Consider the following 14,838-nt stretch of genomic DNA (forward strand, 5'->3'; position numbering starts at 1 on the left):
GCATTCCTCCAGATGTTGACGTCTTCATAATCCAGTCGATCACTAGGAGAAAGAGAAAGGGTGAGAGTAGGCAACCTTGCCTAACACCGGTCTTTACCTCGAACGAGTCGGTGAGTTGTCCTCCGTGGACGATTTGGCAGTTTAGTCCATCATAGGAGTTCCGTATGATGTTGACTATCTTCTCAGGCACGCCGTAGTGTTGAAGAAGCCTCCATAGTGTCGTCCTGTCCACGCTATCAAATGCCTTCTCGTAGTCGATGAAGTTGATGTAGAGTGATGAATTCCATTCGATTGATTGTTCCACAATGATACGTAGAGTTGCGATTTGATCTGTGCACGATCTATCCTTACGAAATCCAGCTTGTTGATCTCGAAGTTGGGCGTCCACGGAATCCTTCATCCTGTTTAACAATACTCTGTTGAAGACTTTTCCTGGTATTGAGAGAAGAGTGATGCCCCTGTAGTTGTCGCACTTGCTCAGATCGCCTTTCTTTGGTATCTTGATGAGAAGTCCTTCTTTCCAGTCTGTTGGTACATGTTCTTCGTCCCAAATCTTACTGAAGAGGATGTGGAGTATCTTGGCAGTTGCTGTTACATTTGCTTTCAGTGCCTCTGCCGGGATGTTGTCTGGTCCCGCTGCTTTGCCGCTCTTGATTTGTCTAATGGCCATGCTGATCTCTTCAATTGTTGGTGGGCCAATATCGATTGGGAGGTCTGTGGGTGCTGCTTCGATGTTGGGTGGGTTCAGTGGAGCTGGTCGATTCAAGAGTTCTTTGAAGTGTTCCACCCACCTGTTTCGTTGTTCTTCAATGTCGGTGATTACTTTGCCTTCCTTGCTTTTCACTGGTCTTTCTGGTTTACGGTTATTTCCAGCAACTTTCATTGTTGTATCATACAGTTGTCTCATGTTTCCCTCTCTTGCAGCCTTTTCCGCTGTCATCGCTAAATCTTCCACATATTTACGTTTGTCGGTCCTGATGCTCCTCTTCACTTGCTTGTTTGCCTCTGTGTATTCGGCTTGTGCCTTGGCTTTTTCTGCTCTTGTTCGGCTGATATTGATTGCTGCCTTCTTGTTCCTCCTTGCTTCAATTTTATCCAGTGTACCAACAGTGATCCATTCCTTGTGATGGTGCTTCTTTTGGCCCAGAACCTCCTGACATGTTGAGACGATTGCCTCCTTGATACCTTTCCAGCTGCTCTCTATGGTGGTTCCCTCTCCATTGAGTAGGTCATGAAAGGCCTGGAACCTGTTGCTGAGGGCTATGTTAAATTCGTTGAGTTTGTCAGCATCTCGAAGAAAGGCCGTGTTAAACTTTTGTGATGTTGTCCGCGCCATTGTCCAGTGCTTCTTGAGTTTTAGTTTCATCTTGGCGACCAGCAAATGGTGATCGGATGCTATATCAGCTCCTCTTCTGGTTCTCACATCCTCCATCGTCCTCCTGAACTTTTTGTTGATGCAGACATGGTCGATTTGATTTTGTGTAGTGTGATCCGGTGAAATCCAAGTGGCTTTGTGTATGTTTTTATGTGGGAATATGGTGCCACCTATGACCAGTTTATTGAAGGCACATAGGTTTGCAAATCTCTCACCGTTTTCGTTCCTTCCTCCCAGTCCATGTTGTCCCATGACGTCTTCGTATCCAGTGTTGTCCTTTCCAACCTTGGCATTGAAATCTCCCATTAGAATGGTCAGGTCCTTGGTTGGGCACTTCTCGAAGATTGACTGCAGCCTATCGTAGAATTGGTTTTTAGCGTCTTCATCGTAGTCGTTGGTCGGCGCATAGGATTGGATGATGTTCATTGTAATGCCCTCTCTCTTTGTTTTGAAGGAGGCTTTGATGATCCTCGGTCCATGAGATTCCCATCCTATAAGTGCATTTTGTGCTTTTCTAGACAGCATCAGTGCCACTCCTTGTGTATGTGGGGCATTTTCTTCTTCATGACCGGAGTATAACAGAAGTTCCCTTGAAGACAGTCGTTGTTGTCCGACCTGCGTCCAATGTGTTTCACTGATTCCAAGCACTTCCAGGTTGTATTTCCTCATTTCCGCAGAAATTTGGAAGACTCTGCCGGTCTCCCACATTGTCCGGACATTCCATGTACCTATAAAAATTGTCGCTCTGGTTGTAAGAAGGTGCATCGGCCTCATGACTTCCGAAGGAACTCGGCTTTCATCATGAGACGTCATTTTTCCTTCTACTCCCAGGGCAGAGTTTGAATGGTTTGAATGATTTTTTCTGGTTAGCGTTTTTTTAGCGAGTTGATTTTCTACGGGATGGGGTCGCTAACCCCATGCCCAACCCTCCTCCTTTACCCGGGCTTGGGACCGGCAGTAGCCCCTGGAGGAGCTACAGGCGGAGTTAATGGAGTCTATTACTGTCGATGTTATGATGGTGCTGAGTTTCAGCATGTCGTCACTAGTGCTATTGCATGCTCCATCGATAGTAGACCTGTCGACATCCCTCTTCTTGTTTTAATTGCGCGTCCTTGTTAGTCTTCCGGTTTTATGACTATCCAAGTTTCCTAACAACTTATTCCGGAGACCTGTCAATAGGAAGATGATGTTGCTCAACAAAACTACAGCATCCATGTTGCAGATGACACACACCAACCTTTGATCCCACTCGCTGAGTCAGTTGTAAGCAGTTGGTGTGAGATCTGTGCACGCTTCATGGAATCAACCTTTGCAGTTGTCGCACTGCATGCCAGATGTAACAGCAAAACGGCATGAATTTTTCACGGCTATATTGACGTAAATTGTTTTATAGATGCAAGCAGAAGGTCTAAGACCATTACAAAAATGCAGTACATTGAAAACGGGCAAAAATGAATACAAAGGAATTAGGATAAACTGCAACTAGCCTATATGTGAAAAACTGGAGAAAAACGAATAGTAAGATGAGGAAAAACCACAGTTAACTATTTAACAGAGTTAAACTCAGAAAAAAGAGTTTATCGAACGTATAGCTCAAAATCGATTCTTTAAATCAGAAATAGTACTTTTGTTGCGTAAGAACACAGCAAAAGTTTGAAAAGTGCAAATCACGATAGGACTAAACTTTCCGTTCGAAAAGCGCACAGAGTAGCATGGAGTCGACGATCCAGAAAGCAAAAAAAATGCACTTGCATTCATTAAAGAAAGCAACAGGCAGAAATCAGCAATAACACAAGTTCCAAAACAAGGAAATCATGGAACTGAAATTAGAAGCAGGTAGTTAAATCCGTAACAGCTCCTAGTTTCAAATGAGACGCTGTGATTAACTCTTTGAAACTTTCAAAGCTTTAAGATTCTTATTCTTGATCATGAGGATTACTCATAATGATTTCCTAGCAAATCCCGACAGAATTTCAAGCCTAAATTCAGCCTGACGATATTCAAGGTCAAATGAATAGCGGCCATCTCATTCCTCTCGCTACGTTAATGGGACGTTCGCGCAGCAGATCACTGTCCAGTGGTCACAAGTCGAAACCTAGACGGTACAGAAGTCGTTCACGCGATAGAATCAAAGAGCGCGACAGGTATCGCGACAAAGAACGCGATAGGATACGTATAAGAGGAAATGAAAGGTCGTATCGAGACCGTCATCGTCATGACAGAAGACGCAGGTAAACCAACGGTTTACTTCCTTTAGTATTGTTTCAGAAAAAGAAGTTCGACTGTATCAAGCTACGATAGTGAAGCAGACAGGCGAAATCGAAAGTCTAAAATGAAAGAAATAGATAGGAAAATAGAAGAGGCCCGAAGGAAAGAAGAAGCTGAGAAACGTGCTCTGGAGCAACGAGAGAGGTAACTGTTCTGTTCTAAATTCATGCCGTATTGACTCCGAAATCTGCTGTCGTTATATTTAATCTTAGTCAGGTTTCGCTACTTGTATATTAGATTGGGCGAAACTATAATTTATAGACGAACCAGTCAGATTTAGAGTAACAGGTCTTAGATTTTGGCGCCAAATTTGTCCATCCATCTAGTTAGTTAGTGTTTTAGCTTGTGTCACTTCGTCATAAAAGACCCAAAATCTAATATCTAACCCTGACCGTCAACTGTAAGTCATAATGCTTATTCCCCACATAGGTTTATAGCCCTTATTTATCCCTAGTCAGTAAGTGGACATTCTTAAGATCACTTTAGCGCCGCTCAAAAGCTGTTCGTAAATTCTAGTCTCAGCGCTTCGTATGTAAGTCTTGTCACTTGAGGCTTTTGTTAGCTCTACCTACATAGAAAAATACGCATTAGGCGTTCTCACCACTATGTTTAACAAATTAAACCGAATTCTCCATTTTAGTATAGTGGGATAATTTTAGTGCTTTGTGTCCTATTTTCTCATGTAAACTTATAAGTCTGGCGGCGAAACACCAAGATATTACGTCATTTATTTCGGTTTGCACTATATTTTTATTTCAATATCATTTATTACCCCTCTCTGTGAAGCGAATAGGTATGTGTAATATATCCTTACTACCTTGATTAATGGACGTTCGCGGTGTTACTACTCGGGTTTCTGTTCTTATTCAGTACTCCATGTAGTCCCATGTTTATTTAATGGTTCGTTTATGCATGATCAATAATTTGAAGGGATGATTAAGTGGTATTGACTTACATGTGTTCTGTACATTCATGTATCATATTTCACGATTATAAGGTGATAGCGGTAATTTGTGCAATGCACTCGCTTGAGCTATAAATAAACTAGATTCCACTGAGTACTATCCCTCGGCACTGAGGTTTTTCCAGTTTTCAAACGCGATAAGACTTTTAAAGTGGATGGAATCAACACGCTCAACTACTTCACTTTCTGTGGCCAGACTATGAATTAAAGTAAATTAGATTCAAAGCAAAATTTCAAATTCAAATAGTTGGATGCGCCATAAATATTCATGGAACATCACTAAGCCATTCAGAAGATTTCATTTCGTCTACGTCCTTCCCAAACAAATAAATGAGTTTTCTTCAACTATTCTTTACACATTGTGCAGAAAAACCAGTCTCTTATAAAAACTGTTAGGTTGCAAATGTCGTCAAATTAAGTGAGAATCTTTTGCTTAACTAGGTGCCATATTTCTGGCGGAATCGAACCTTTATCTTCGGGTAAAAACTTATGTATATGGAAAAAAAACAGCAGAGGTTGCGAGAGAGAAAATAAGACTCAGTTTGCTACACGTCTCCGCTAAATGTTTAAAAAGATATATGCTTTCTGTTCAGCACCGTCAGAAAAGCACATTTGAGTACATTAGCTATATTCGAATTAAAACCTGTGAATATTCTCCCTAGGGCTATTGTTAAGACTGGGCTTTAAAAACTAATGATGGCTTTCGATGCTATTTGTCAGGTTAATATGGTCTTTTAGTCCCCAGTATTCTAGAGGAAAACAACCAGATTTTGCCATATGTCCCCGATAAATTTTTAAAATAAACCCCAATAACCAACTTTATGATCTTCCCTTAAATGCATCTCAAAGCACTGTTTTTGCAAAATGGTATCTCTTCACTCTAAATTCTTCCATATAAGGCGGTTGTAAACTGATTGAAGATTCGTTATCAGATTGGGACACACTACAGACGCTAGATTGGCTCATAATTCATTCATGTCACGGTATCAGACCTGAGGTTGCTTGTAACCAAAGCCCAAATCTTCCTCTGACGACGCTAGAAAACCATAGCCTTTCAGGCTGTGTTGTTGACATCTTGTTTTAAATAGATCATCTTAAACTTTTCAGAGTAAAATGTCAGTCTGTTACCGTATGACCAATTGTTAAGTTCAGTTAAATCCTTCAGAGCTAACTTATTATTATGCTTTCGAATTACTCTCAATAATTCTACATCATTAGTAAACATAAACAATCTTACTGACACCAGGCTTTCTAGTCAGTCAAGGAAAAGTGTGAGTCAACGACAACAATGAAATAGATTAAATGATCAATCATATATGTATATAAATATTACTGTTAAACTTGGTGAGAATGTCATTGAAAACAATGTTGTTCGCTTTTGTGTTCTAATTCACATAATCGAGTTTTTTATATTTCTACTAAAGTTAAAGACACATCAGTCGGTGAAATTTTTGACCGTTGTGTTTGAGTTGTGAATATATTCACACTGTACTGCCCGTTATTGTGGTACTCATGTACCAAGTCCATGTCTGTGTGGTTGGTTGTATACTATTGTCTATGTTTATGATTGATCGATTAACGGCTTTAAGCCACACTTAGTGTGCGCACTAGTAATGCTACTTCCCTGTCCAAACCGTAGTGGACTTACTGGGGCTTAAACCTGTGACTTACTTTGGAATTATTGTTACCATAAAAGTCAATAATCAAATATGCTGGGTGATGAATAAGATTTTATTTGTTTGAGACAGGTTCATTCAATTGTTTATTAGTCTATACTTGTTTCATTTTCCGGACCCAAAAATTTTTAGTAATTTATAAGATCTACGTAAACTTTCTTTTTTTGTTCACTTTCACAGCGCAGCAACTTTAATATATATTCATTTCTTTGGTTCCATGTTTTAGTATTTGTCTATCAGCCTATGAAAATGTTGCTTGCATTTTACAGCAACAGACCAGTTTGACATTTATTATTTTTTAACGAAACATTTATGATTCTAATGTCCTTCATAATTCAGAGAACGACGGTTGCAGGAAGAACGTGAACGAGAGGCGGAAGCAGCCAGACAGTTAGAGGCTCGGGTTACAGAGGCTTTCGAAGCTGCTTTAGTAGATAGGGCTGAAGACCTCCAGGCTGAATTGGAACGAAGATATCAAGCGGAAATTGACCGGAGAGTTAAAAATAAACTAGATGAGATCGAGCGTGAATACCAAAGCAAGCTGGAAGAACAGAGACGTATGGAGGTAATCTTGTAAACATTTTATATTACTTTGGAGTTAATTGATAATGTCAATATACAAATATTTGTTGTGTATGTGTCGCTCAGTATTTCAATTGTTTTATTTGATATATATTAGCTCGATTGTTTAAAAATTAAACATGGAGATTTTTCTGTTGTCGTTAATAAATTTATGTAGACAGTGGTAATCTAGCTGATTAGGCTTGGAAATACTGAAGTTGTTTCTCGTCTGACACCCTTCTTCGTTAAAAGGTCAACGTAGACACTAAAAGCATTCTCTAAAGAATAAAGATCAACGGGGTCGCAGTGCCTTATAAATTTACTTGTATTTCAATTATGTGATCTTTATTACATCAACATGTTTCCATCTGTCACTTTTTCGTTTACTGGATTTTCACTTGGCATTTGCCTTTGGCTTTTTTATTGACTGTAATTCGCAACAACTAAGCTATATTTAGTATTGTTATAGTAATGAAACAGATGCTTACACACCCTACTCTCTGTTTGGTTATCAGTTAGATATCTCGCTTACATTGTCATGTAAAGTGATAATAACTCAATAAACACTGAGAATATGCCTTGCGACTTTCGATAGTAGTAAAATATTTACAGTGGTCAACTCATTTCTCATTATGTTGGAGGATTTCGTTTGTTTATTGAGAATCAGTTATATTTCTAAGTAGAAAGTGAGAGTATCGCTTGTAGGTGTATACTTATGGTATAGTTGGGTCACCACCTGGTATAGTTACTCTAGCTTCTACTAGATCGCAGTTATTTGAACAAAGAGCCCTCAGTAGTATGATATACTTTTGCATATCCTTTAAATTGATATAAAGTGTGACAATATCTGTTGAGGCTACGTTAAGACACAAGATTTCATATTATTCAATATATTATGCTCGAACGTAATGTTTGTGGTTCTTAGTTGTTCTGGATCTTGAATGAACTCATAATTTGATTTAAGCTGTTTGCAATAGACGTACAGATTTTCCGAAAAAATTCCAAATGTATCAAAGCAATTATTTATTTTATATCGATTGAAGGGCGATATTATGGTTTCACATTTATGTTACATGTATGTAGGATATTTTGTCCACATTTTTATATGTGAAACTGTTTTCTAATGTTCCATCTTATTTCAGGAGGAGGAAAAACGTAAGCAAGCAGAATTGGACAAAATACTTGAAGAGAATAATCGTAAACTCATGGAAGCTAGGCGTAGAGAGGTTTGTTTCCCGACCAATTTTTGGTTTCATGCTGAAATAATTCACTTGACCTTACAATACAAAGTGGGTACATCTTATCATGATATAACACAAATATCATGAGTTACATAATGGACTGTTGCATAAGGCGTAGAGTGAAGTAGCATTTTTATCTAGAAAATGAATTTAACGTGCGAAAATATTTCGAGTATAATTTTATATGCATAATCGAACCATGTTTGTTTTAAATCGAGAAACGATACTTACCCAAATACCATCAATCAGTATGGGTATGTTTAAAATATTTGTATTACCATGGTAAATGTTAGTTTGGAAACCTAACTTTCGGTAGTTCGGAGAAATCCCGTCGAACTAATTCTTGATTAATATCGATGTCCAATGGGATCCGGGATGTAAGCCTTACGGCTTCATAAAACTAAGTCCCTCTAGTATAATCATTAACCTGAAAGTATACTAAAATGACTTCGTAGGACTTAAAGTGGGTCGCGAAAGTGTGACTTTCCTATTTGTATTTAGATAAGCTGAATGACTAAAAGGAACAAAATGCTGTATGCAGAGTTTTGTATACGCTCACAAACCTTCCTTATTCCTCATTTTTTATGTGTATCATTCTTCTACGCTTGTATCTATAGTAATTTGTCTGCTATAGATTCTTTTTGCATTGGTAAAAAAACTTTAGTTAAGGTATAGGTACCAATGCCAATGTTGGACTTCACAGTCTCAAATAAATTGAGCGTTGCTCAGAGTTAATAATGAACACATTTTTTGTTACATCGCAATTAGTAGGAAAATTGTTGAGGTTGTAAAAGTTCACTTGTGTGGGTGAGACGTCAGATAAATAATTACGGTAAATAGTAGTTTTTCCGAGAAGACTGTTAAATGTATTACATATGAACTACTACCCGATTATCCTTCAGTTTATGATGAAGAATAAGTGTATCCAATTGTCGTATATTACTGCATCTTTGATAACTGCATAGGGTTTCATACGGTTGCAAATCGAGCGAACTGATTCGTTTCTAGGTTTCGGTTAAAGTTAATTTCAATGACTGTATTTTAGTTTTCTGTCACATTTAACATATTTACGCACTAAAATAAAACGAATGTCTTTTGGAACTTCGTGTGACGTTTCCCTTGATTTTTTGTCTTCTCTCTTCATGTTATTATTCAATGAGACGCTTCTCTTGCTGCTAATATTAAGTTAACTTGAGATTTTATAAATATGTAATGGTATCCCACTTTAATTGCTTACAGTTATGAACACTCAAAATTCTTCAGGACAATAAAAAAAGTACTTGAATTCCTCCCTAAGTTAGTCGAACTTTAAGATTTTGCACTACGGCTTTTTTTCATTAAAAATCAACCAAGAGACCAACTTTCAATTTCATCGGATTACTTTCAGAATACACAATTGTTGAAAATCAAGAGGTGTAGTCATCTAAAAGAAGAAGGACTACCGTCTTTGCTACATTTCTTAGATTAGTTCCTGTCAATCTCAATGCATGATTGCACGAAATCAAACATAAGGGTTTTAAGCAGTTAACGTCAGTCAGCCAGTCAGTTACAACGTAGAACTTCGTACGTACGTATATGAGTTCGAGTTGCCATACCACATTAGCACAGAGATGAAGTTGTCGATTCAAATCCCATATTGGTAGAAGTAGTAAGAGTATAAGTATTATGTGAAAGATAAGGGTTTGAAGATGTTATTGAAGGAGTATAATACAGTGAAATAAATTTGGAAAGAGAAAAAGGATACGGACATGAAGAATTCAGATTAGAATTTGGCAGAACACAAAGAGTGTATGCACCTTCGCCATTGCAAACGATTTTGAGCCATGTCATTCAAGGTCTCTAACCATCGGTTGCTATCATCTCGTGAAAGCATGGCTCAGTCCACTTGTCAGCGACTTCATGGATTTATGCCATGTTTTGGTCTGGCCGCCCCTAGCTTTCTTCCAACCTGCTCCTACACCATAAAGCATTGCACGTCGGGGCAGTCGGTGGTTGGGCATACGTAACACATGTCCCAGCCATTTCAACTGATGAAGTTTCAGTACTTCATCAATCGATTTGCCATCCTTACCTATTACCCGTTTCCTAACATCTGCATTACTTACTCGGTGGTCCCAGGATATACGAGCAATGCGTCGAAGACACCTATGATCGAATACTAGTAGCCTACGAATGTCCTCTACTCTTATCGGCCATGTTTCACTGCCATAAAGTAGGACGGAACGGACTGCTGCACAGTAAACCCGTCCTTTTGTTGCTAGACGGATATCTCGCCTACGCCATAAATGGCGCAAGTTGGCGAAATCTAGACGAGCCTTCTGTATCCGTGCTGAGATTTCGTCACACACCAGACCACAAGGGCTGATGAGACTCCCAAGATAAGTGAAGCTGTCAGCACGCTCAACTACTTCACTCCCTATCATTAGTTCAGGTGTCGATGCAACCCAATCCTGAAGTAACATTTTGCACTTCGAGGGAGAGAATCGCATCCCGAACATGGCTGCATTGTTGCTTATAGTGGTCAGAAGACTCTGCATTTTGTCAGCGTCTTCACCGAATAAAACTATGTCGTCGGCGTATTCTAAGTCGACAAGTGAGCCTCCCGGTAAAAGTTCAACTTCAGGAGATTGAGATGATGAAAGTGATATCTCTAAAAGCATGTCAACGACAAAGTTAAACAAGAATGGAGAGAGTGGACAGTCCTGACGAACACCACTTGAGGTAACCAATTCTGATGACAGTTCGCCATAGGCTCTAACTCGATCAGTTGTGTTCGAGTAGAGAGCCTTGATAAGGTTAATGTACTTCTTTGATACTCCTTTCAGTGACAAACACTGCCACAGAACCTCACGATCAATGGAATCAAATGCCGCCTTAAGGTCGAGAAATACTACGATTGTGGGACGTCTGAATATATGTCTATGTTCTAGGACCTGACGTAGAGTGAATGTCTGGTCTATGCAACCACGTCCAGGTCGAAAACCAGCCTGGTTTTCCCTAGTCTGCTCTTCACGAGCTTTGGTTAGGCGCCTAAGTATTATTGAAGCTAATATTTTAGACACTATATTGGTCAAACTGATTCCTCTGTGATTGTCACAGGAGGACTTTTGTCCTTTCTTATAGACTGGCATAATCAGTGATTAGGACCAGTCAGGTGGAATTACGTCCAGTTCCCAGGTTCTACCTAAGACCTCAGTCAATCTCGCTGCTAGTACTGGACCACCATCCTTAAAAATCTCAGGGGTAAACCTGTCAGGGCCTGTGGCTCTCCCTCGCTTTAGATTTCCTATAGCTTTTTCAACCTCGTAGAGAGTTGGAGGACTTATCTCAATTTGCCATTCAGGACGACTGGGGATCGTGGGTAACTGAAGTGTGGCTGAAGGCCAGTTGAACTGATCCCTAAAGTGTTCTGCCCATCGATCCAATCTCCTGGATTGAGAATGAATGATATGCCCATCTTTGTCTGAGATAGTTTCGCTAATAGTTGGGTTCCTAATGCCGGTTTCTTTAATAAGTCTGAATAGCTGTCTACTGTTACCTATTGCCGCTGCCTTTTCCATCTCTCTTGCTTTCGCTACCCAGCACTGTTCACGATCATTGCATAGGCTTCTTATTAGCCTTCGCTTAAGCTGACTCTGCTCTTCGTTATGGTCAGAGCCAGGTGGGATGAGTTTTCGAGCATCTATCAGTGTGGTAGATGCTGCCGAGATTCATTGTTTCTCCCTAACCTTATGGTTTACCTTACTAGCGGATATCACTGCTGTTTCCACAGCTTTACGGATGTCATTCCAGCCTGCTTCGGGGTGGGCAAAACTTACATGTCTGTCTAACTGTTTTTCCAGTTGTTCCTGAAATATATTCTTAACTTGCTTATCATTACGTAGAACCCTTAGAGGCTTCCCTGTAGTGTCTTTCCTACGTCCAGTAAGACGCAGACAGATACGTGCTCGCACTAGAGCATGATCTGAGTCTAAACATGTGCTCCAGAATGAGCGACAGTCTTCTATCGAGCCCCTCCATCGGTGGCTGATAGCGATGTGATCTAATTGGGTCCAACGTTGGGACGAATTCGGGGGTCGCCAGGTCAAAAGATGTTTTTCCTTATGCTTGAAGTTAGTATTTGCAAGAAATAGGCGGTTATCTGAGCACAGCTGCAACAGACGGTCGCCATTATCTGTTCTTTTAGCCACGACACCATAAGATCCACCCAGGTGTCTTTCCCTTTCACTTAGTTTACCTACTTGAGCATTAAAGTCACCTGCCACTATTACTACATCAGAACGCCTAGCTTTTCGGAGGTCAGAAAGTTTCCTGTAAAACTCATCTTTTATATCGTCTGAGCTACAGTCAGTGGGAGAGTAGGCAGAGATGACGAAGAGGCAACGACGGGTTTCCCTATCTTTCCGAGTCCTTACTGATCCGTTTAGTCGGACAGCGCATAGACGACTGTCTACTGGGATCCAGTCTAAAAGAGCTAGTTCTGCCCTAGGACTTAATGCTATACCTACTCCAGCGAGGCCACGGGAAGCAGCATCAGGGCTTCCAGATACACGAAGCGTGTATCGAGATGGTTGTTTATTTTGATTAGGTGAGGTCAAATGAATGACGCTACTCGGATCTTGTATGCGCGTTTCGGAGACGCAGCACACATCGATGGTGTAAGATTCTAGAGTCCTAGCTAAGGAAACCTGTTGTCCTATTTGGCACAATGTTCGGACATTAAAAGTTCCTATATGTAGTTTAGAGCGTGGTTTCAGGAGACCAGGAATAACGTTCCGTGTACTTGAATCGTTTGCCCTAGTGGTGCGAGGTGATAAAAGGATGTGAGTAGGGTTAGTCGTGGAGATAAGAGTGTTATTAGGAGGTGTAGGAAGGATTTGAAAGTGACCAACTTGGTCTCGTGTGCTGTTACGGGTATGAGGGCAGTTATCACTTCCCGGCTGCCCACACCGTGGAAGGGTATTTCTTGAGGGACCTGAAAAAGAAGTTGGATTAGTGTTGGTCTTAACGACTTGGGAGCGTGACCGCAGTGCCCAAGGGACAACTGCTTGAGGCCGGTCACTCACGGCCTTTTTGTGGGGGATTTTTGACGTGTTAGCTCCGTTCTTCAAAGGACCTTACCGCCGGAGACAGAAATCCGTGGGATAAGGCGAGGTGTGTATTTTTAGGATCGACCTTTTCTAACCCCACCCCTCCTTGTGGGAAGGCAGCATCGCTGTCATGCTGGTTGTCTGAAGGAAACACCTTACTGCCGTCACACCTCTGTACATTCGGCAGTACGACTTCGCCTTCGGACCTTGGGATTGCTGCTTTTAGTCTTACCGCTCTTCAACTGACCTGTCTGGCATGGTAGGACCTCGAGGAACGATTGTCCCAGCCAGTATAGCTCGATTGCTTCATCACGATAGGCAAGCCCGACCACCACGTCAAGGTACCAGCAACGGTCGGGGTTAACGTAGATAACGTAGATAAATACTAACTTTTTCTCGGTTACTTTTATTGTACTTTTGTTATTCTGTGGTTTATTTATATCAGTCATTTTTATATCTCATGAAACAAGTTTATTTGTTTTTTCTGGTCTTGAGTTATAGCTTATTGATTTCATCCTACATATTCTTACCTAGTAGCCGCCAAACGTCCTGGTACGGCCGAGGGTGGGGAGAGTCAGCTCTCCCTCTCAAAATGCTCTCACGTGGCCATACGTATACAGCCCCTTGTACCAGTGTTTATGTGCTTAAATAATAAAACTAGTATCAAACTCTCGTCGTTTCTCACCAAACTGTTTTCTTAGAATTGTCTTTTCGCTAATTCGGTGAAGAACGGTGCTAGTGTTTTCTCCGTAAGTTTCCTCTGACTAAAACTATATCTATGAACGTATAAATTTATAAATGAGATTTTTGTTTTCGATTATAGTTCGTATATTTTGTAGTTTGTATAACGGAATTTCACCCTCAAGAACTATTTCGTATCACTGTAACTCAGATTTTATCTTTTATGATTAACTTTGTAAAGTTCATTAAAATAAAACAGCGTTGACTTTTTGTAACTTTTCTATTTCTTTTAGGACTATTACTTACAACCGATTAATGGATCTGCATTATAACATAAAGTTCTGTACATATGATTTTTCTTGATAAAATTTATTCTTCTGTATCTTCATTTTCATTTACCAAGTAAAATAGTTTATCAAAATCATCAATGTTTTCAAATTTTATTCGTTTTTGTTCGAGATTGGGATAGATGTTCCCTGGAGATTTTTTCTTTCCATATTGTTTCCTCAGTGACTGAAATGGAGGAGTACTTCCAAGATTAGAAGCTATCAGAATTTTTGTAATCATGTTTTTTTCGAAACTGTTATCTGTGAGCTCTACACCACGTTTTATTCCAATATTCAAAGCAAGTCACATTAGAAATCAAGCCGTGGTAAGATTGACCATATTTGGTATTTTCGGGATGTTTTTAATCAGTAAGAACTGTTCAACTAAACCTAAAACACTTGATGAGAAATGTTTGGCTTTAGAATATCGTGTCATTTATGGGTTAAGTGGAATAATCAAGCAATTAATTTGTAATTTAAATGGTATAAAAATAATAGGGAATATGCTCTGTGTAAGATCGTCAGATAGGATGATATGATATAAACAATGTTGCGACATATATGAGTGAGTTAATACTTGACTTGTCACATCCATGTTATCCAGCTTTCTAGATAAATAGTGGCTTTTACGGCCATGTGTCTTACAACCTTACTTC

The 14,838-nt window shown here is 39.9% G+C and overlaps 1 protein-coding gene across 1 annotated transcript; it reads left to right on the forward strand.

Annotated features, from left to right (window-relative positions):
• Positions 1 to 3,421: 3,421 nt before the first annotated feature.
• Positions 3,422 to 14,275, forward strand: Smp_039740 (putative pre-mRNA-processing ATP-dependent RNA helicase prp5; the record flags this gene model as incomplete). Its single annotated transcript, XM_018790111.1, has 5 exons — positions 3,422 to 3,606; positions 3,644 to 3,787; positions 6,623 to 6,848; positions 7,987 to 8,070; positions 14,150 to 14,275. The coding sequence occupies 5 exons, from the start codon at positions 3,422 to 3,424 to the stop codon at positions 14,186 to 14,188; spliced, it is 678 nt and encodes a 225-aa protein (XP_018655487.1). The 3' UTR covers positions 14,189 to 14,275.
• Positions 14,276 to 14,838: the final 563 nt, after the last annotated feature.

Source organism: Schistosoma mansoni, chromosome W (genome assembly GCF_000237925.1).
Source record: "Schistosoma mansoni strain Puerto Rico chromosome W, complete genome".
Taxonomy (NCBI): domain Eukaryota; kingdom Metazoa; phylum Platyhelminthes; class Trematoda; order Strigeidida; family Schistosomatidae; genus Schistosoma; species Schistosoma mansoni.